The sequence below is a fragment of the Cyprinodon tularosa genome, unplaced genomic scaffold (assembly GCF_016077235.1).
Source record: "Cyprinodon tularosa strain WSP-4 unplaced genomic scaffold, ASM1607723v1 ctg270, whole genome shotgun sequence".
In the NCBI taxonomy this organism is placed as follows: Eukaryota; Metazoa; Chordata; class Actinopteri; order Cyprinodontiformes; family Cyprinodontidae; genus Cyprinodon; species Cyprinodon tularosa.
The window spans coordinates 1,455,068-1,478,465 of record NW_024038975.1 but is presented as its reverse complement, the minus strand read 5'-3'; the positions used below and the strand labels follow the sequence as shown (position 1 = coordinate 1,478,465).

Genomic DNA, 23,398 nt, shown 5'->3' with positions numbered 1-23,398 from the left:
CATAATGCTACTCATTAATTTTTCCTGTTGGTTCATTGTGTTCAGAGTATACCAAGGTTATTATCCTTAACTAAAACTAGCCATATGATAAAATATAAAACTAAAAACATTTCCGTTTACTGAAATAAACATAAAACTAGACCTAGCACAAAAGAAATGGCAACACTGTCCACAGTAAATGTATGCAGGAGGTTGGTAGGGAAGCTATTTGAGCTTCTCTTTCTCCAGTTGTTTTGTGTGCAAATAAAGCACACACCTGTGGATGTTACCTGTGAGCCACGGCTCCTCCTCTCATAGGGCGCTGTAAGGTGAGCCTGGCTGCTTTGTTATTTTCCCCTCACAGCAGCCAGTTCCTTTCTGGGTGCTAGGGATGAAGTAACCTTCAGCCTGCAGGTTGTTTGCAGGTGCAGTGGTCGTCTGAAGCTGCAGCACATGTCTTACAATGGACCAAGAAACTAAAGATACTGCTCAGCCTCCAGCGAGTCAAAAAGACACTGAAAGGTAAATGTTTCTAATCTACTCTTGTTTTTAGATCAGGGAAGAGTCTAAAGGCCTGCCACTTCCTCATGGGTGACTTTATATTTGCATCAGCTTCTTCCCCTTCAGATCTGAGCATTTGATGTTTTGTCCATTAATAACGCTAAAAACAGGTGAAGCTTTATTGCTTACAGAAGAACACTTTTTCATGGTTTTAAATTAAGCTACTTATTGCACTCGCATGTAATTTAATACTTAGCTATTCATTCAGCCGAGCATTTGATCACCAGGTTGCAGGGACCCAACCCAGTGGAGGAGGCTGTAGAATCAGCTGTACAGCAGGAAGAGACACAGGGCTGGCTGCTTTCTCTATCGGCTTTATTCAATTATAAAAGACGATATTTGCCCCTGCAGGATCGACCCCTATGGATTTGAAAGGCCTCAGGATTTTGATTCCTATAAAGAGATGATGAATGAGTACGTGGCGGTCCTCAACAGAAGGTCAATGAGGTGGTCCAAGCTGCTGCAAGACAAACCTAACGTGGAGAAGAACCTAACGGGTACAAAAAATAAAGGAATTCAAACTTTTGGTGATCTCAGTTTATGACACACGTTTCTTATTTTGTTGTAATACAGCCACAAATGTAATTGGAATAATTGGGAATTTTACGAGATAGACAAACTAACACAAATAGGACATAAATGAGAAGTGCAGGATAAATGTACAGTTACATCAAGTGTTATTTTATCCAGTCCCTTCTTTATAAAAGCTGAGTTTTAACTGGGCCATTTTAACACACAAACTTTGATCAAAATCATCCAACTGAACTCTGTATGTTTAGGCTCATTATTCAGCTTAAAAGCGAGCCTTGATCTCCTTTTTATTTGGCTCCACCTGCGACTCTTTGGATCTCTACTGCATGATGCTGCCATCACCGTGTTTCACATTAGGGTTGGTGTGTTTCATAAGCCTCTGGCAACATGTGTAGAATAAACAGTACTACTTAGGTATCGTTTGATCACAGTCTCTTCTTTTTAATGTTGATTCTGTCCTTTAAAGGGTTTAAAATAAATCAGAGCTTTTGGTATTTTCTGTAAAAACAATTGATCTGTCAACAGATGTGAATCTGTGAAGGTGCTTCTCCACTAGAAGCTCTCCTAGCCCAGTTTACCAATCTAGGTGGGCAGCCATGTCTTGTCCTGTTCTTATTTCATTCTTATGAAATAAGAACAGGAAATTGTTCCAGAACTTATCCCTGTTTTACATTTTAATTTATCTTCCTCCCTGACCTGTCTACCCTACTCCTTGGTCCTTATTATTATCATCCTGATGATAATAATGATGATGAGTTTTCATCAGAGGCATCTAAAGAACAGCTGCATTTAGACTCAGATTACATTACAAACAGCTGGACTGTATTTGCTCTGGATTCTAAAACAGTTATCATAATAAATAGATAAATAATAACTAATGATTTATTAGTATACATATAATACATAGAATAATAAATAACTATATGATTGTAATTATCATGTAATTTTGTTTTTTTGTGTTTTCTAAGTGAAAAGGTATGTGCGTAAAGGTGTACCTAAAGAGCACCGAGCCAGGATCTGGATGGCAGCTAGTGGGGCTCAGGAGCTAATGGAGAGTAAGCCGGGTTATTACCAGTCTTTGTTAGCGATGGAGCATGATGCCAAGCTGAAGGAGACCATTCATACAGGTTTATCTGTCTATCTTTATCCACTTTAAATGATTTTTAAAGCAAGAACACCACAACTGTTCATCTTTGGCCCAAATCTAACAGCAGTGATATTCTGGGCAGACATGCACCGAACCTTTCCTGACAACATCCTCTTCAAGACCCATGCAGAGGAGTGTCTGCAGAAGGATCTGTTCAATGTGCTGCTGGCTTATGGACACCACAACCAGGCTGTGGGCTACTGCCAGGTGAGGAAGAAAGCCCTCCATTCTCTTCTCAAGTCTGACCTTAAGGGTCAGCGATTTCCTTTTATGGGTTTGTAACAATGGCAAAAATATTAATAAATGAAAATAAATTAATAAAAAAATTAATTAATTAATTCTTTCAACCATCTCATGCCATTATGCTGCCTCCAACGTCTCTTACTTAAATGATTGTTTCAGAACTGTGAAGATCTTCCTTTATTACTTCACGATAACAAGTTCATGAGGCACGCCCTCAGTATTTACATTCATGCAGGCGTGTCTTCATGGTTGACTGTCATCTGCCTGCATCCTTGACTTTGGTTTTGACCTGGCCGGATCTTATGAAGGAGGAAGAGTTTGCTCTTTATATCTAACTATATTTGTTTATAGGAATGCCCGTGCTTCTAATAGGGGATTTGTATTGTTCGTTCACCATTAAAGACTCACCATTAGCTATTTCAGAGATACATAAATATGCAGCTTATTGGAGGCTTTTCACTAGTTTTTATTGGAAAAGGAAGTAAAGTTAAAATCTACTCTTTAATAAACTGTCCGTGTTATACTGTTCCATAACTTAACTCCAAATCTAGAATAATATCAAGCCTCTATGGCATCCCTGACCAATCCTTTATGTAGTAAATTGATCAAGGTTGTTAAGTTTTAACTTAATTGATCAACTGAATAAAATTTTGGTAAAAAAAAAAAAAAAAAAAAAAAAAATATATATATATATATATATATATATATATATAATTTTTTGTGTGTGTGTGTGTGTGTGTTTGTGTGTGTATTGATCTTTTTCATGATTATTGTTTTGTTTGTTCCAGGGGATGAACTTTATCGCCGGCTACCTCCTCATCATCACCAAGGATGAAGAGAAATCCTTTTGGTTAATGGATGCGTTGCTGGGCAGAATATTGCCAGGTGGATTTATTGTAATAATAACAAAGTGTGATCCAATCGGCTGGATGAATATATATGTAGATCCATGTTAATCTTATATTAACACATTCGTTAAAACTTTCCTCCATTACTGATATCTGGTCCATGCTAGATTACAGCCTGTTCTTCCTGTTTACTACAGCCATGCGTGATGCCCTTATATGGACGACGCAGTAGGCCACCTCTACACAGTTTGGTTAATTCGCTTCATATCAAATGGAAACACCACAAATTTGCATTTCCTTATAATTTCTGTAAAAAACTGGAATTTCAGTCGAATGGAAACATGGCAAATGTTACACAGACCCTTTGAGTAAATATTTGTAACCAAACAAAAATAATGTTTATACTTCTACAAACAATTTAAATCTGGAACGTGCCTTCTAATTAACTAAAATATTTGAACCTTTGGAAACAGGTCCATGCAATATTTAAAGAGCTTTACACTTTAAAGAACAATTATAAATATTAAGTATAAAAACTTCTGAATCACAGACAGGTTTAAAAATTAAATCCTTATATTTTACTCTCTGGAAAGAACGTGGTTTAATTCAAAGAAAATAGGCAAGGTAAGTTTACTTGTATAACACAATTCAATACAATGACATTGTAAAATTTTACATTTGTTAAACAATAAAATTAAAGAAAAATAAAGAATAAAAGCACCTAGTAACACGAATAAAACATTGGGACCACAACCTTAAACTGATGATGCCTCAGTTAACAGTTTAACAGTCAAAGGCAGCTCTAAACAAGCACAAGCATAGGAACTAAGTGCTGCTTCTCCATGTTTGGTTCTAGTTCTAGGTGGACATAGTAGGCTGGAACTAGGAGACCTGAGTGGTCTGGGAGGTTGATACACTGACAAATATTTTATGTATTTATCTGCTGATCTATTCACTGATTTGTAGACAAACAGAAGGATTCTAAGATCTATTCTGTGAGCTACAGAGAGCCAAAGTAAGGACTACAGATTTGGGCTGATGCGTTCTACTGTCTTAGTTCTAGTGAGAACACGGGCAGCAGAGTTTTGGACCAGCTGTCTAATGGGCTTTTTAGGCAAACCTGTAAAGACACTGTTGCAGTAATTGATTGTACTAAAGATAAATGCATGAATGAATTTTATAGATCCAAGACATTAGTCCTTTACTCCTGGAAATGTTCTTCAGGCGATGAAAGGCTGACTCAGTAAATAAACGTCATTTCAGTCATTACACAAAATATTTTAAAAAGTGCTTTCTAACTGAGGAACCAGAGTTAGCTATAGTTTGCTCCTCTCCCTCTTTGTTTCATGTTCAACCCTTTGAAGGTCATCCTAAAGCATCTTAGATGATCAAAACTGAATGTCACATTGGGTCTGAGGAAAATTATTCCTGATGTCCTTGTCTTTAAAAGTTCTCTCTGTCTGATTTCAGCCTGGCCTCCATGTTCATATTGTTAAGCAAAGGTTTCATCTTTGCCCATCTGCCATGAAGACAGCCTAACATCATTCATATTAAGTAGCAAAAGGTCCCATGATGATGTTTAAGGTTCTCGGTGACATCTCTTTAACACATCGTGGTCTACTTTTAGTGTGAACCTGCTTGGTTTTAGTCTTTATTTTACTGCTAAAGTATATAATCTGATTTCATATATAAAAATGATAAAAGATGAATGGTAGTCTAAATGTTCTGGAATGTTTCAGACTACTATAGCCCGGCCATGTTGGGACTAAAGACGGATCAGGAGGTCCTTGGGGAGCTGGTGAAGACCAAAGCCCCTGCAGTGGGACAGCTCATGGCCCAGTATCCTGGCATATGGACACTGGTGGTGTCACGCTGGTTCATCTGCCTTTACATCGACATCCTTCCAATAGAGGTAAGATAACTGTTAGATTAACTCCAGAGTCCAAACCAGGATCTCAGGTTGATCCTCTGACTGGAATCCTCCATGTTTCTCTCGCTTCCAGACTGTTCTGAGGATCTGGGATTGCCTTTTCTACGAGGGCTCCAAGGTTCTTTTCCGAGTTGCCCTGACTCTCATCCTCCACCAGCAGACGGAGATCCTGAGGGCGCGCTCACTGCCCGACGTCTGCGAGTGCTTCAAGCAGATGACAAGTGGATCCTTCACTCTTGACTGCCACACCTTTATGCAGGTGAGGCGAGAAGGTCAAGGTTACAAATGCACCCATTAATTCATCCATATATATTCTATTCTAGCAAAGGCAATTATTTATTCTGCTCTTAAATATACCCAATACAAAAAAACAATCATGTAATTTTTATCCCGCTTTTTTTTTTACAGAAAATATTCACAGAACCCGGTCGATTGTCGATGGCAACTATTGATAAACTGAGAGAGAAATACAGAAAACAAATCCAGGAGGAGGAATCCAGACAATGAAACTTAATATCTTTACTATTTTAGATAATAAAACAATGTGGGCTTCTCTGGGTGAGCATAGCACCTGCAGAATGAAAGCCTCCAGCTGCTAAATAGCTTTGTATAGATGTTGGTCTATTTCTGATGCTTTATGACACATGTTGATTATTCTGTAATTCAGTAGATTTGGTAAAAACTTTAAACCTTTTTGTCTGGAAAAACTTTCTGCTTTTCACATAATGAGATTATATATTTATTCAATAAGTATTAGAACCCCTGATGTTACTTTAGTTCTTGTATCAATGCCCCATTGACAGAATAGTTAATTTGCTACCATATAGACTTCTGGGGCCTGTTTCAATAAAGAAGTTCAACCAACTCTGAGTTAAAACTTGAACTCTGAGTTGACTTATCCTGAGATTGGAAACTCTGAGTTTTGGGTTTCAGAACAGCTGAAATGAGTTAGTTCAATCAACTCTAAATTGACTGACACTGAGTTAAGCGCGTGCACCACAACTATAAAAAGCCATTATCAATGGAGCACAGATATTACGAGTCACCATGGCAACAGCCACAAAAAAGGTGTGCATATTTCTCACCAGCAGAACTGGATGTGCTTATGCAAGCATATGCAGAATTTGAACATGTATTTAAAAAAAAAAAGCAACACGGCTGCAGCGGCAAAGGAGAGAGAGTTAGCTTGGGTGAAAATAGCTGCTAGAGTCAATGCGTAAGTTTACATTTTAATTACTTTTATACAATGTTGGGTGTAATTAATTAAGTTACTTAAGTCCTATAAATACTGTAATTAAATTAAAGACTATAAAAAAATAGTGGATTTAATATCAAATTTTTAAAAGGTATATTTTGATTTGAACTTTCTCCCTCTAGTTACACACTTTGGTCAATTTAAGATTAATTCATGCAATTGAATATTGTTTATTTGAAAGCATTAGAAGTGCAGTTTCTTGTCTCTCCTTGTATTGTTCAAGTTGTTGAGGTTGATTTGGGATTTAGAAAGTAAGTAAAACAAATTAGTAAGTAGACCAATACTTTCTAGAGACAGTAATTATTACATTAATCTAATTAGACTTGTTGAAGATAAAATTTGTAGTTAGTAATTAAGAACTATTTTAGAGTAACCTACCCAACTGTTATAATATCAGAGGTGAAACTGGAAGAACAGTATTTTATTAAACCTAATTTAGTTTTCATGGATAGGTGCAATCCTGCAGGCATCAAAAGAACATGGCAGCAGCTGAAAATGAAATATAAAAACATACTTCAAGCAGGTAAGCCTTGAGCACATCATGGGAGTAGAGTAGCTACCTGGCTTTACAAACAGGATCATCCATAAAAGGACATGCCATTTCATTCCCTTTGATGCGCTCTACGTGACTGAAATGTGTGCAATGAATACTGTATGTCCCCAAAGAATCAATGAGGTGTTTAAACACCACTTCCTCTTTAAAAAAGGAGAGGAGACCAAAATAAACTCTGGATTTTCTGAAGAAAACCTGCTCCCGACCAGGTTAGGTTCACAGAGTAAATTCCCATGGTAACTGACTCTGAGTAAGTTACCTCTCTTTCAGAAACGGGCTTGACTTACTCTGCTTTCTCAGGTTTAACTTACCTCCCTTTCTGAAACAGAAAACCCAGAGTTTCCCTCATTTCAGGGTTAACAAACTCAGAGTTTTCACTTAACCTCCTTTCTGAAACAGGCCCCTGGTGTTTAACTTGTTGAACTGAATTAGTACAAATAATACAGCTTTACTTTGGTGCGATGACCACACACACACGTGTATATATATATATATATATATCAATATATATACATATACACACACACACCATCTGTTTCAGAAGTTAATGAAAACAGAAAAGAGATTAAGTTTTTGATTTAGTTGGTATTTAAAAGAGAAAACGTGAATCTGTATAACCCTGTAGCTTTAACAATTAAAAACAAACTTTCACCACATCTAGTCTTCAGGGGAAAACAATGATTTACGCAAAGCAACATGTCGATTTCTCTGTTTAGACACGTCGTTTTAAGGACTTTAAGTCCTGCTTCAAACTCATGACTTCCTCTAAGAAAGACTGTTGATTAGATCATTTAAATAAGATCTAATTATAGAGATTAAAGGGAAAAAAAAACTTTTACTCAAAGGCTTGACTCAACTTATAAACTATGAGATACTGTTCTTTTATGAAATGTTCTTTTTTTGAACAATGTTGAAAGAAAACACTTTTTCTGTGATGGAAATGTATGAAACCAGTATATTTATTTACTGACCCTTTGTGCACATTTCCAAGCTATACTCTTTCATTCTAATAAAAGTACACATACATCTGCCTTAATTTATCACATCAAGGACATTTTGCTATTATCAGACAATATATAAACTATTAAAATTCTGATTTAGGGGAAACTGAATGAATTTGTACATTTTAGAAAAATTTCACAAGAGTTCTTTATAACTCAAACAATGAGCCACTAACTCGATAAATGTATTTCAACATGAAATGGTCCTCATGAAAAGTGTTCTTACAATTAGTATTAAATTTTAGCAGATTTTAGAAAAAGAAAATCAGAATCAAATGTGAAAAAAGGATCAGATATGGAAATATTTCTGCAGCAATTTCTACTCCAATAACCCTTATTAAAACCGGGCTAATTGCTCTTCAGATGTGTGTAATTTAATCTTAGTAAAGAACACTATAAAGATCCTTAAATAAAGGCACCTAAAGGCTGAAGGAAAGCTTAGGACAGTTTCCTTCAGCCAGGACAAGAAGCTGGATCAGGGCAGGTATAATAGAGCTAAATGGATGGAAATCTTTAGGGGAAAATTAGTTGGAGGTTTTAGAAAGAACACAAAACCAGAGCTACTAAGGTAGGGTTTAAATTTATTTAATAGGTCAGACTGGCCAGGTCAAAAGATGGCACTTTTCTAAATGAGGATCTATTAATTCAGACTCTCTATGCAACTGATCTGCAAACAAGCTCCACAGAAGGAGCTAACTTTTTCATGCAAATAGCTACGGTAGTTGAGACACACCTTGTAACAACTTGGAGCAGCAACAAGAGCAAAAGGCTCAACATTTTAAGTTCTTTAGAACAAAGTATTCTTTTTCATTTGTGTTTGTTTAATCATAATTTTTAAGTTTTAATGTTATCTACATTTTTGGTTCTTGATATTAAATATTTTGTGACTCAGGTAAAAACAATTAAATCTGAAGTTTCAATAAACATCTACAATTACAAGATGTTTAACCAATTTCTAACTCCTAAAGAACCCCGTGCATAAAACTGTTGTGAAGACATGTTGCAGTTTTCTTAGTTATAAATTGATCAAACTCAAATGACTAAACCCTGTGCAATGGACGCATCAATAATCTATTCTACTTCCACTTCTAGGACCTTCAAACAAGCAGGAACAGGTCTGACCTGATGAGGATGAAGGCAAAACATAAAAACACAAACAGCTTCATTCTTTCACCTTTATTGACTTCTCTTTTAAAAAACAGTTCCAACAATTCCAATAAAATATTATTTTATCACTATGTATTAAGGTGGGGAGGGCAAAAAAAAAAAAAGCATAAATAAGTATTTATTGTACCTTGAAACGATGCATGTTTTAGTTGCCGTAACAGTACATGGAGGCTATGTGAGATGTCTCCTACATGGCAGCACACTGTCTCAATGAGGGTCTTCCTCTGTAATATTGGCTTGAACTGGATCCCACCCACCTCACAGCTGGGAAGGCACCGATCAACACAAGCGTTTGGCCATTTGGAAATCTTTTGTTCAGTGCAACATCTTTCCCTTTTAGCAAACAGAACCACAGGACCTACAAATGTTAGTGTTAAATGAAATGTAACTGGCAGACATATTCCCTTTTTAATCAAACTAACCTTTGGGAAGACCGATTAAAAAAAATGGCCACCCGAGAAAAGGTGAAATAATAATCTGCTCCGATTCCATAATTCCTCTGCATTCCTTTCACAGAAATCATAAAATAGAAGAACGCAGCGTGACACCCTGATCAACATGCATCCCCTGCTTTACTGGGTACCAGTGAAGAGTTTTAATAACCTCAGTACCATCTCCCAGCAGAGTCCCTTTAGTATTGAAAGAAAGTTAGCTCAGAAAGCAGATGTCTAGTGTTACTGATGAAGGCGAAGAAGAAGAGCAAGCACACAGAGAGAGAGAGGATGAAGGGACAGAGAGGGGCAAAGGTTGAGTGGTTAAATTCAGGAGTAGAGCAGCCTGCTCCAGCATCAGTGTGAGATCCATGAGCTCAGATGGTTTGGTAGCCGGCGTGGCTCCTCTTCCTGCCGATGAGGTAGGCCAAGAGTACAATGAAGACGAGTCCTGCCAGAGCTGCTCCGACTATGATGGGGATCAACATGTTATCTTCATCCAACTGGCATTCCACAGCTGACAAGGAAACAGGGAGAATGGATCAGAGACACTTAGCAGAGGTTATTTGCTTATATCTCACAAAATGTAAATAAAGAGTTTACCTGCTCCAAACTTATCTCCAGACACCTCAAAGGGCTGCAGCTGCACCTGGAAGGTGTTGATTGACAGGTTCTGGGACACGGTCAGGGTTTGCTCCATGCGGCACATGTAGGAGAAACCAAGAGTTCCCTGCAGGGAGTCCAGGCTGCTGTTCTTGGCAGAGAAGTTACCCACTGCAAAACAAAGGAAACAAAACACTGTAGAAAACCATTTCTCGTAGACTTTCTAGTGAGGTTCTAAGATGCAGGATGATCTCAAGCAACTTCAAAAATGATACCTACACAGCAGCCATCATTTTATTTTATTTTCACTTTACACTGCCACAATTATTTCAACTAAAGAAACTAAATCTACCATTTTGTTACAGCAGCTCAAAACATTATTTCCCTGGAGGGTGCCAACATTTAATCACACTAGAAATACAAATGTTCAGTCTATTTTTGGGGATTTGATGAAACAGGCACACATTAATGCAAAATTGTAAAGTGAACAGAAAGTTTCAAAATTTAAATAATAAAAACAAAACTAGATGTAGTTGAAGTAAACGACAGTGGGTTGCTTTGAACATTTAGAGACAGAGGTGTTTACTCCTTAAAAGATGACTCAACATTAGCTTGAGTGGATTGAGATAGTCTGCGAAGACCAGTGTTAAAGACTGGTTTATTTTTAGCTAGATTCGCCTCTAGACCTTAACTAAACCATCTAGTTTAACCATCATCATTTCTTTTACCTGCTAGAATTCAAACCTCCACACCAATCTCTAGCCAGAATTTGTTCCATCGCTCCATGCATTAGCTTTAGCTGTGTGGACAGCTTACATGTCCATACAAGAAAAAAGCTTTTCAATAGCATCATGCTGCCACTACCATGCTTTAGAATTGATGTGCTTGCATGCCATCTATATGAAGGTTATTTTGTTTGTTATTTTTTTGAATTGGAAGTTGTAGAGAGAGATACATTCTAAGTTTTGCATTTGTAGAATTTAAAAAATTCACAGGTACAATATTTTTTTTGTTACACCTGTTCGAATTTTAAGTACAAGTACACAAAACGGCACTTGTTCTACAGGTGGCATATCAAAAACCTTTACATTCTCAGTTTTTCTTCAAATGGTCCAGAACTATAGTTGCAAAACTATTTGTGCATTGTAACTTTGGTGCTTTGTAATTGCAGATTTTTTTAATCTGTCACAATTAAAACCTCACAATTACAAGTTACACCTCCTCAAATTCTTGAGCACAAGTACTCAAAATGTGTTCTGTGAGTTACACACCAAAAATGTCTTCCATTCAGTTCTGCTACAGTTGATCTAAAACTAATGGCGCAATACAAATTCAAATACATGTATCAAAATCTTCCAAAAAAAAAAAAAAACATAAATCATATTTTTTTTTCCTTAACACAAATACAAATCATTAAATACAACTGCACAAATCTGCTGCTGAGAGTCACAAATTCAACTTTACAAGTTACGCCTTCATTTTCACTGTTGACACAAATGTCACCAGTAAAAATTATCTTTGACTTGTGGGTAGTACCCTTGATCGGACAGCAGAGGGCGCTGCCTGCTCGATCAGTCTGTACCAACCAGAAAGGAGTACTGCCATGTTGCCTTTCAAGGACCCAGCCCATGAAAACAAAATAACCTTCATAGATCTACTATCAGCTTCTAAGTTCGCTGTTGGTCTCTTAATGACTGAAGCACCTTCTACCTGTCCATTGTGTCACCTATCTGACTTATGGATTAACATTCAATCAGACTTTTAACAGCTTTCTTTGAAAACACTTTTTCTTGCCATTCCTAAAAATAAATAAAAAAAAACACCGGAATTTGGTCCTCAGTGATAATCCTTTCAACATGCACCGTTTAAATCTCTGAACTCTGGATGATTCAGTTTAGGATTTGTGTTTCTTTAATCTTCCTTTTTCAGATGCTGGATTACATCTTTGAGATGTGAAAAACATGGGATATTGTTTAATACCCCACCCTTGATTTAAACTTCTCCACATATCTGACCTATCCATTATGTTCCTTGTTTTTCATGATGCACTTTGTTCACTGTTGTTCTAACAAACCTCTGACACGTTCACAGAACAGATGGATTAAATTACACAGACGCAAATTGATGACTTCACCTTAATGCGCTACTTTCCTTTGTTTCAATTACATAAAATCCCAACAAACCACAATGGGGTTAAAGGATTTAACAGAAGAAACGTTTAAATGGTCTGATTAGTTTTGGAAGGCGACAGATTAAGCTGCAAATAAGCATGCAGTTATAGAGTCAACATTTAATAAAGTAAGAGCGTATTTAAAAATACTGAAAAGTGAATTTGTGTGCTTTAAAAGGTTAGTCTTTAAAATTAGATTGTATTGAACTGGATAAAAAATTGCCGAGCCATGATGGCTTCAAATCCACAATTATAAATTTAAACCAGAGTAATAATTTGAGTTCCCCTAATTCATCAATTATCTAAACAAATCTGAATCCAGATCAATTCTAATAATTTTCTGAAAGCCTAAAACATTCAAATGCAAGTATTTACAGAAAATCTAAATTTTAATAACATATCAGGACAGATACAAGGAGTTAATCAGAAATGAGGTCTTGTCAGGTAAGGAGGCTCACCTTTAGGATCGGACACAGTCGTTGTCAGAGACGCCTCACTCAGGTGGTACTTACTGGAAGTAGTATTCTGGAGAGAAAAAAAAAAAAAGGATAATATGCTCTAGCTGCCATCTAGTGGCGGGGTACAAGAAGTACAACCTTATGACATAGAATAAACTTACCAGAGTGAAGACGAAGGTCAGGGTGGTTTTATTTGCATCCGTTTTCAGCTCCAGCACGGCTCTCTCTGCTTCACAGGAGCCTGAGGCTTGTGTAACATTGGGCTTAATGTTCACAACCTCCGTAATGATCTGTAGAGAATCAAACAGTTACAGTAAGTGACTGTCTGCAGCTTGGAGTTCCATGTAAACAAAGGCTTCAAGTCAGCACCTTCCCCTGGGAGGTGGAGTTGTAGGTGATGTTGAGCTGGAGGCCCATATTAGCCAGTAAGCAAACTGTGTTGTTGCCGTTGGTCACGTTGTACGTTCCTCTGTCAGGCCGCCCGGGGTCTGTGTGAGGCGCAGCGGTGGTTTGGGCGGGGGCCATTGTGGTAGCAGACAAAGCGGCAAAACTGTGATGCAAGACAGCAGCTGAAAACACAAAGTGGATCAAAATTTTAAAATCTTCCCCCTTTCTTTGACATAAAAAAAAAAAATTAGTAAAAATATGCATTTAAAGTTCTTTTTTTAAGTAAATAAATAGTTAACGTTAATCTTTAATACCGACCTCTCCGATAAGAAAGCAGGCTCTAGTCATCTGTTCATCAGCTCATGGCTGCTACAGTCTCATTTATTCTCAGATAGATTTAGGTCTGAGCCCAATCAGAAGCATTTATTAAACCAAAACAAGCTGATGTTTATTATTAAACTTCACATATTTAAGTTGCTAACAATACAGCATCCCCAGCCTTAGCAGATAGAATTGTTCCTTTCATTTTTCTTAAATACCGTATGATAAACTAACAGCGGCGGTTTCCTTAAGATAAAAATATAATCATAAGTACAATTATAATACTTCAGTTGATTAAAAATACTTACTTCTAAATCATGAATCATTTTCTAATTGTTTTAGCTATGAGGATAGAAAAAAAAATACAAATGAAGGTTGTTAAAATGTGAAGATTTGAAAAGAGGCTTCAGTATTGGCTATTTCAACCTCCCAAAAACCAATAAACACTTAAAAACATCATCAGGCGACTAGTGATTGTTTATTTACACAGTTCAATCAACAGTAGAAGTTATGTACAAAAACAAATGCTTTTATAACCCAAAGATTTAACTTTTTTCTGCAGTTTAACGAGCTAGTGAGGTGGTTAGTGTGCTTGTTTACTTTAAGCCATCCTCCTCACTCAGCAGCAAAAGCTAATTAGCCACAGAAACTCTGTCACAGTTTTAGAGATATTAAAAGTCTAATTATCCTTTGACTGTAGATATGGAAAGGTTAAGGTGTGCAGTTATTTTCCTGTCCCCATTTCTGACTTACAAAAATTGCTGCATTTTAAGAGACAGTATGTTTTCCTGCCTTTAGAATTTTGTCCAAAGCCGTCCACGTGTATTTTAACATTATTCAGAAGGGCTGGGTATTTTCACCGAAGTCCTGAATCGATTGGATTTTGATTAATAAAGTTCTAAATCGATTAATATCGATTCGATCTGTTTTTAAAATAATGAAAGTGGTTCAACTGTGTTTCAAAATACTTTTGTATTTTATTTTTTCATGTCATATTAAAAACAAAGTGCAAACTTGTAAATCAGACAGTTTAAACTTGAGATGGGAACAAAACTGTCTCAAACGTGCAAACTTGTTTGTGGAAAGTGAAAAAGTGAAGCCTCACTCGAGCGAGCAGATGTGACACAGCGGGGACACAGCAGACATGCCTGAGCTGCTTTATCTTCACTGCACAAACCATATTTGCAGCGGTCTGTCTGTTCAGCCCCCATTTGTTAATGTCTTCACTCAACCTATTTGCTATATTTGCTGCTGTCTGGCTTGAAGTAATCCTGAGTGCATCTTTCCGGCTCATTTGAATGTGAACGTCACGCGTGTCACTATAAAACTAATCAATATCATTCCCTAGACATCGATTTTGCAAAAATGTAAAGGAATCGATTCAAAATTGATTAAATAGATTTTTTTACCCAGCCCTATTATTCAGTGAGAAAAACTGCAGCATCTATTTTTCTTTCCTACTGAATCCTTATGTCATGTTGCTTTTGTTATTATTTAGTTTGAGATCATGCTATGTATAAAAAAAAATACAAAATTCCTTTACATAAAGCTTTTTTTGTTTTTCCCAGCAGAGGAAATAAATGTGGAGAAAACTATTTTTTTATTTAAAAAAAAAATAAAATAAAAAGAATAAAAGTATCCCCACTCAAAAAAAACGGACCAATTCAAAATAAACTGCTTACTTTCTTTACGGCTTGACCTTTTATTTAAGTGGCTTGATATTTAGCTGTTAACAATGAAGTCAGACTTAAATAAATTTAAAAGTAAAAAAAAAAAAAAGATTATAATAATCCCTTGCATTTATTAAAATCTCTTGACTTTCAGCTCTATAGAAGAAGGTAAGCTTTCATAAAAACACAAAGAGCTTCTGTAGAGCGAAATGCAGTACGGGCAGCTCTGGTTGTGTTGAAACCTCAGTACTGCGGTTATTTGATGCTAAGTTTCAAAACTGATCAACAGCTGCTGATAAACTCAAACATGTTACTCAATATTTTACATTAAAAAAAAAAAAAAAACATTAAATTCAGCCATCATACTCAAATCCTTAAAACATGCTTGCTAAAGTTTTCTGTGCAATTAACACACTGCACAAATGCAGACATTTGGATACTACTTAGTGTATACAGCTTAATATAAAGAAAAATAAAACAAAGGAAGACTTAGAAAAAAAATTCTACTGGGGGAAAAAAAAAAAAAAAAAAGGGGAATATCCTTTCTAATATGGAGAGCTTAAGCTCAAGTCAACCAAACAGTGAAGTTGAAAAGAAGTTCTGCAGCAGGCTGATCCAGTTTACCCAAATATGATAACAGAAACTCAAACTGGTATTCAAGGATAAATGTGTTCTTAGGGGTACAGTCTGGTGGCGTGAGATGGTTTTAAACAGGATGTTCCAGAGATTTATTTCGGTCAGGGGAACATGGAGCCACTGCTTGCATCTGTGAGCAAAATGAGGCTCAATTTCTGAACCTGCATACAACCTTTTTTTCTCTGGCAAACTCTAGTCCCACTCTAGAATATGGCTGTGAACACAGGCCCGCCTCATGAAGTATATTTCTAAAAGTCTGGTCTGAGAAATTCCTGCCAAAGTCCCATTGGAGGTCACATTGTGCGCTCTAGCAGAATTTCCTCCTTGCACAGAGGGGCAGATACAAGTTAAGCCAGGCATACACTGTGCGATTTTTTCAATCGTTGCACGCAGCTACTGCTCACAGTGTATGACTAAACCACAGGGTTGTGTCGTACTGTGCGAGTTCTTACTCAGGATTTATGTTCGGCCTGACGCTTTGATGAGTCTACCTGGTCACACTGTACGTCTAACCCCAGGCTCACACCGACTCCGGTCTTACCGTTGCGGTGCGGTGGGTGCGGCGCCGCAGTGATTCCAAGTCATTAAAAAGACGTAAACCTCTCTCACCGGCTGCTGAGCTGTCCGGCTGCGGTTACCGAGACACTCCGGCGCTGCAGAAAATTCCACAAGAAAGCTATCCTTGCGGCGTGCCGGAGCCCTCCGCAACAAGCTCTCTCAAATATCCTTATTTGGGCCGTGTTATCGCGTGAAGTTACATGAACTCAAGTGAACTTCTGTTAAATCTCCGGACCTGTTGCCGGAGCCGCAGAGCCGCACCGCACCGTCGTCAAAAGTGCGGTGTGAGAGGGGGTGTGCGGGAGTTGCGGTCTCCGTCGGCTCGGTAACCGCACCGGAGCCAGTGTGAGCAAGGGGTAAAGACCACGTCGGACTCCGCTCTGCAGTGAGATGGAGCTTGTCTGACTCGTCTATCCGGAAGCCAAACAAATACAAGGGGAATATTAAACTCACTAGAGTGGAACGCGCTGCCTTCGCAATTTGTGCAATTTTGTGCTGAAAGCCTTAAAAAGAAAAAGAGACATATTTGGACAAAGACATGGATGAGCAACTGTGGCTACTACTGTCAATATTACAGACAGAACTCCATTTCACTCATTGCACCCCCGCCATGCTTCTGTATTTACATCCGAGAGGAATAAGAAAAAAAGGAATCCTTGTTTGCGCATGCCCACTGAGCAATTTGCCCACGACGGTCGGGAGAAAATCAAACATGTTTGATTTTCTCCCGACCTCACGATTCCTGATCGGGAGGTGGCCGTGAGAGGCTGATCGCCATTCGTAACCCCCTGTACACTACACACCACGCACGATTAGGCTGAAAGTCGGACCGATCGAAAAATTCTTGCACAACTGGAAAATCACCCGAAAATCGCACAGTGTACGCACAGCTTTAAGCTTGGGTGATTCTGTCCAGCTTGTCTGTCTCATCACATCTTTTCGATGCTCTTGAGACTCTGCTAAGACATGCATCAGTTCTTCTGTAAATAGTACTGATCTGCTATCCTAGTTAAGTTAGACAACCTCTGTATGGTCCAATTATCACCTAATCAAAGTGACTGGTCAAATACATACCTACTTCACAGCAGGGATGCACTGAATTAATATTGATGGAATGACACTGATCCAGGACTCTGACCAGTTCCTTCAGTTCTTTGTTTGCAATGCCAATTATTCAATCATCATGCAGAGCATGCACAGCACATACTTTATCTGTGTTTATTTGTTGCGTTTTTATTTTTTTTCTGTTTTGGTTAATTATACAGTTCATTCCTTCAACAGTAAGATCAGACCTGTACTGGCCGAGGCACTCAGCTAAGGTATCGTATATGAACCGATACATCTCTATGAAAAAGCAGTCGAAGAAAGCGAGAAACTTTTCTTATTGGGGTCTTCACATTGGGGCCTTTATCCGTTTCTTTTATTAACACCAAAAAAACTGATGCTGATTATAAACCCCCAGCTCTGTGCCATTTTAGAGCGGCTTCGGACGTACGGATAAAATCCATTTTTGGACAGATGGCAGAGCAAGATTGTTCATTTAAAAAAAAAAAAAAAGGCTAATAAAAGATGAATAATAGAAAACTGCAAAAATCAAATAAACAAACAGAACATTGAATTTGTGATCGAGTCAATTTTCACTTAGAAAAAAATATGATGGTGACAAAATATTAATGTATGATAGTGGGTTATAGGAACGATTACCAGCACCTCATCCGATGTTATGATAAACTGCTGTATGCTCCCTACATTTCAGGGTTGGACAATTAAAAGATAGATTTATTTCTGAATAATAACTTAATTCTCTTTTATAGCAGATTGCAAAATACCCAGAATCGCCTTTGGTTGAATAATTCATACTTGGTTTGTAAGCGAATCTATCAAACAATCTACAGCCTCTGCAGAAGAAAAATACTAACCAAGATGTCAGTTGCATGATGGGAGGAAAAGGATAATGGAAACAACGCAGATTAAGCCCAACTAATTTGCTTAGTTAAATTAGCACTGCAAAACTCTGCAGAAAAACCTAGCAAAGCCAAATAATATGCAGTTCAAAATATAACATATACAAGCTAACAGGATATAGTAATAATATGTTTAACTATTAAATCACATTTGTTAAGAATGAATATTGCTATGGTACATTTCGAAAATATAAATAAATAAAGACCCCTAAAAGTTTAAGAAAGTGCAGTTTTGATCCCAAGGAGATCTTCAAACATAATCTTCTCTCTGTAACAGCCCAATCATTGAATAAACAATAATGTTTAGTAAAAGTTTCAACCCAATAACATTTCTTTGTAATTTGCTATAGATGGTCAAATACTTATTCTTTGGACAATAGCAGAATTTTCCCACTGCTTTACTATCCAGTCCCAAAGCAGTGTGCATGATATACAGCTATCCTTAAAGTTTACATACCCTCCTATACCTTTTTTAAAACAAGTTGGAAGAAATACTGAGTTGCTGAAAGAAAATAACAAATAAATGTCTTAATACTTCATATTATTTCCAAAAAAGAAACAATGTACAATGCTAAAAGAATAGAGTCATTTGACTATTCTATTGTTTGTTGAGTTTTATTCAGACAGAAAATCTGATTTCATTTTTGTTTATTTTGTTCATATTGTCAAGCATTCATGTTTTCATGAGAGCCACAAAATGTTTAAAATTTATTGGATAAAGAACATGACATGTTAAATTGTTTTGACCCAAATGGATCTGGTAAAAAAAACAAAAAACAAACAAAACAAAAAAAATCAGCTGAACTTTCTATTCACTGAACAAAAATGGTATGTAGGTTAAAGGTAGCAAATTAGGATAGGGATTTATATTTGTTTTGTTTTTGAACAAAAGCTTGACATACCTCAGGACTGGAAATTCAACCTTTATAACTACTTTTTTTTATCTAAACATTTCCATACAAAACAATTTCCAAATGTTTTTTAATTATCTGCATGTTTAACAAATAATTACAGGAGATTTAACACTCAGATAAACTTTATTGGAAAACAGACTTACTTATGAATAATCCAAAAAAAGTCCTTTATTAAATTATTGTACACTTATCAATGGGGTTTGACAGTAACCTAGGTTTCCTACACATATATCCTTTTCAAAATTCCTGAATTAATTTTATCATTTCTATCAATCTGTTTAGGATATTTAATGTCTTCATTTTGTGTACATGTTGTTGTTTGACTGCAAATCTATGCCAGAAAAAAATCTTCACCTTTAGTTTTTATTAGGGCTGCAACTAATAATTATTTTGCAAATTGATTAATCTGTCAATTATTTTTTCGATTCGATTGATTATTGGATAGCCAAAGGTTCCTTAAAGAAGATTTTTTTTTTATTAAATTAATCCACGTGAAAATAAAACTTTTACACTTGAGAAATTCTGGATGGAGCAGATTGACAGACGAAATTTTCTTAAATGCAAAAATGTTTACTAATATCATTAGAAATTTTTTTTTTTTGCAATTTTAATACAATTACTGCTCTAAGTGGGTTGCTCTGTCAGCTAAAGGAATGTGTTAGAGTCTCTACACTCCAGTTACTGATCAATCGATTAGTTGACAATTATTTCAATAATCGATTAATCCGATTAATTGTTTCAGCTCTAGTTTTAATCTTGAAATATATTAATCAAAACATGAAAACTTTTGAGTTGGGTCTAGTAAATGCTCAAGTCGTTAAGCAATAAATCAAAGCTTAACATTGCTTGTATGGCATTCTGCAAATAAAAAAAAAAAAGATAGATGTTTTTTGTTTTTGTAACTTAATCAAATACCTATCAATTAGTTTACATTAAACTGCAATCTACAATTCGTTGAATCTTACAAAGCCATGTTTGAAAGCATAAAGATACCCGATGTTTGAATCAAATACATTCCAGACATTGTATGTCAGGAAATTCCAAATTAGTTAATACAAAGAAAAAACACAACTTCATTTTAGGTTGTAAAATTGTTTTATTCAGAACAGAATGCAAGATATGTTTCTGCTATATATCACAAAGCATCAGCTGCAAAATTTAGCAGTGATTTTTTTAAACAGTACTATAGTGCTTACATAAAGAAGAGCTTTTTATAAGTCAACCATTAAAATGTATTCTAATCACTTAAAAGCATTTGCATTTTTACAGGATATAGGTCAAATTTTAGCCTTTTAGACAGCCTTAATTCTAATCTACATACATAATCTGGGTATAATTTGGAAGGTACGAGTTTATTTATTCATACTCGTTTATTAGTAATTTTTGCATACTTGAAAACGTTTTAAAAATGATTATATCAAAATCTATACTTTTCCAGTCTGACTTAAAAGAAGATGTGAAATTTGAGACGAAGCTGTCGAGGTTGAAAGTAAAAACTTGTGATGCCGCTTCAGATGTTCACGTGACTCCATTACAGTACATTTAATGTATTTAAAAAATACTATAAACGATAACTCAGCTTACTGATATACTTTAATGCGGCTCTGAAGCATGAAATATTAGCAGGGCTAACTGGTAGCAACGTTTAAAGATAAATATCTGCTCAGCTTCGGAGTTGCTAACGTTGTTTACCTAAATAAAGTCACTGTAACATAAAGAAAAGACTCACCTATAATGAGAGGGAACATCATTCCCGTCACTCTCCGTGACCGTTCGCCAAAAGGCATCATCTTTCTTCGCCGAGAAAAACTAAAATCACAGCAACAACACAACAAGCAGCTAGTTAGCAACGGTTGGCAGAGCCGTGCTAGCTAGCTAGGCTAACGTTGGTATCACAACGAAGCAAAAAAAAATTTAAATAAAAAAACGGACAGGCGAAATTTATAATGCAGTGTTAGCGAGGTAATAGAAAAAAATAGTTCGAGTTTAGTAGTCTAGGATTCCCTTCCGTCTGGGTAAGAAGGTCTGGAGGTCAATAAGCTCAAATTTGTCAATTTTATCAGCTCTGCTAACGCTGACTCCAGGGTCACGTGACTTTCGGTTAAGAAACAACGAGAAAGTCACGTGCTAACAGCGGCGGCGGCTTGACTTGATCTCATTTTCTTGCTGTTAAAGCAAACACTTTTATTTACTCAGTGTAACAATGACTCAGGTCATTTGACTGAGCTCAGGTTATGAAACATTTCAACTGTAGAGAAGGCATGACCAATCTTTTATGAGAAATACATGTTATATAGTTATTTATTATCACATAAATCCCAGAAAAGCGAGCTATCATTGATTTACAACAGGTCCTGTATGGCAGAGGTCTTCAACAGGGGTTCTGTGAGCCCTAGGGGGTCCTCAGAGGTGCTGCATGGGGGTCACAAAAGTTTTGGTTGATTAAACTTTTTTTGTAATATTCCACCCTGCAATTTTTTCCACTAATTGAAATGTCTTTACGCATTAACACGAATTCAACTCATTGTAGTAAACAGATAAATGGAGGCAGAAGATGTCTTTCAGTCATCAATGCCAGTGGCGGTTCTAGACCAAATGTACCAGGGGGCCAGGAGGGGGCAAGGAGGTAATCGTGTAATCGTGGTAGAACAGAAAAGCATGAAAAAAAAAACAGGGCAAGGGATTGAAATATATTAAGAGATCTGCATGAAGTAAATTTCTATTCTATTAGGTTTAATTAAAATTCTATTACTTATTAGGTCAATATAAATTCATAATTTAGGAATTTTACATATTTTTGACTTAATTTAAGTTAAAATTACCGTTTTCTATAAAATCTGAATTAGAAATCAAGAAAAACTGATAATTTCAGCCATAAAAATTAGAGCAATTTGTTTTGAAAAAAAAAAAAAACATTTAGCAAATGAAAACTGGGATCCTATCTCACTACCCTTGAAGCTATCACCTTATTGTTTTTAAATAATTAGTAGAACATAATTTGTAATGGAAAAAAATTAAATAGATCCATAGTAGCTATAAGTAACCATGTCTGATCCAATGCATATCATCATGAGAATTTTTTAAGTATCATGTCTTCAGGACAGGGGCCAGGACATGATCTACAGGGGTACTGACCCCCACTGGCCCCTTTCTTGAACCGCCCATGATCAATGCACACTTTCAGCAAACCACAGGAGCTCTTTCAAGCTGGGCATCGTTTCATTCACAACACCTGTCCCATCAGCGAGGAATCAGATATACTCTAATAATCCCAAGGCGAAATTACTTTCGTTACATTAGAGTGACTATAGGACCAGACTGATATAACACAATTTCATACAATATATACAATTAGGGCATCCCTGCTCCATCTCACCATCAGTTTGGGGGTCCTTGGAATTAAAAACGTTCAAAAAACCTGTTGTATGGGATCAAATGCTAATCCTGAGACAGTTTAGAGGTATGGTTTGAATTAACTTTAGGTTAAGGTTATGTTTAGAAATATAGAGGCATTAGTTACAGTTGGGCTAAATATTGGGGTCAGACATACACTATATTGCCAAAAGTATTTGCTCACCCATCCAAATTATTGGAATCAGGTGTTCCAATCACTTCCATGGCCACAGGTGTATAAATTCAAGCACCTAGGCATGCAGACTGTTTTTACAAACATTTGTGAAAGAATGGGTCGCTCTCAGGAGCTCAGTGAATTCCAGCGTGGAACTGTGATAGGATGCCACCTGTGCAACAAATCCAGTCGTGAAATTTCCTCGCTCCTAAATATTCCACAGTCAACTGTCAGCTGTATTATAAGAAAATGGAAGTGTTTGGGAACGACAGCAACTCAGCCACGAAGTGGTAGGCCACGTAAACTGACGGAGCGGGGTCAGCGGATGCTGAAGCGCATAGTGCGAAGAGGTCGCCAACTTTCTGCAGAGTCAATCACTACAGACCTCCAAACTTCATGTGGCCTTCAGATTAGCTCAAGAACAGTGCGCAGAGAGCTTCATGGAATGGGTTTCCATGGTCGAGCAGCTGCATCCAAGCCATACATCACCAAGTGCAATGCAA

The 23,398-nt window shown here is 36.7% G+C and overlaps 2 protein-coding genes across 2 annotated transcripts; one reads left to right on the top strand and one right to left on the bottom strand.

Moving 5' to 3' along the window:
* The first annotated feature begins 296 nt into the window (after nucleotides 1-296).
* LOC119786378 (growth hormone-regulated TBC protein 1-A-like) lies at nucleotides 297-6,068 on the top strand. The gene is made up of 8 exons (XM_038289675.1): nucleotides 297-501; nucleotides 892-1,037; nucleotides 2,040-2,198; nucleotides 2,301-2,425; nucleotides 3,250-3,346; nucleotides 5,049-5,221; nucleotides 5,313-5,498; nucleotides 5,648-6,068. The coding sequence occupies exons 1-8, from the start codon at nucleotides 443-445 to the stop codon at nucleotides 5,744-5,746; spliced, it is 1,044 nt and encodes a 347-aa protein (XP_038145603.1). The 5' UTR covers nucleotides 297-442; the 3' UTR covers nucleotides 5,747-6,068.
* Nucleotides 6,069-9,209: 3,141 nt separating this feature from the next.
* On the bottom strand, nucleotides 9,210-21,430 carry lamp1b (lysosomal associated membrane protein 1b). The gene is made up of 6 exons (XM_038289673.1): nucleotides 21,057-21,430; nucleotides 13,247-13,446; nucleotides 13,039-13,167; nucleotides 12,878-12,944; nucleotides 10,250-10,420; nucleotides 9,210-10,163 (listed from the first exon to the last, which is right to left on the bottom strand). The coding sequence occupies exons 1-6, from the start codon at nucleotides 21,115-21,117 to the stop codon at nucleotides 10,024-10,026; spliced, it is 768 nt and encodes a 255-aa protein (XP_038145601.1). The 5' UTR covers nucleotides 21,118-21,430; the 3' UTR covers nucleotides 9,210-10,023.
* Between the last annotated feature and the right edge of the window lie 1,968 nt (nucleotides 21,431-23,398).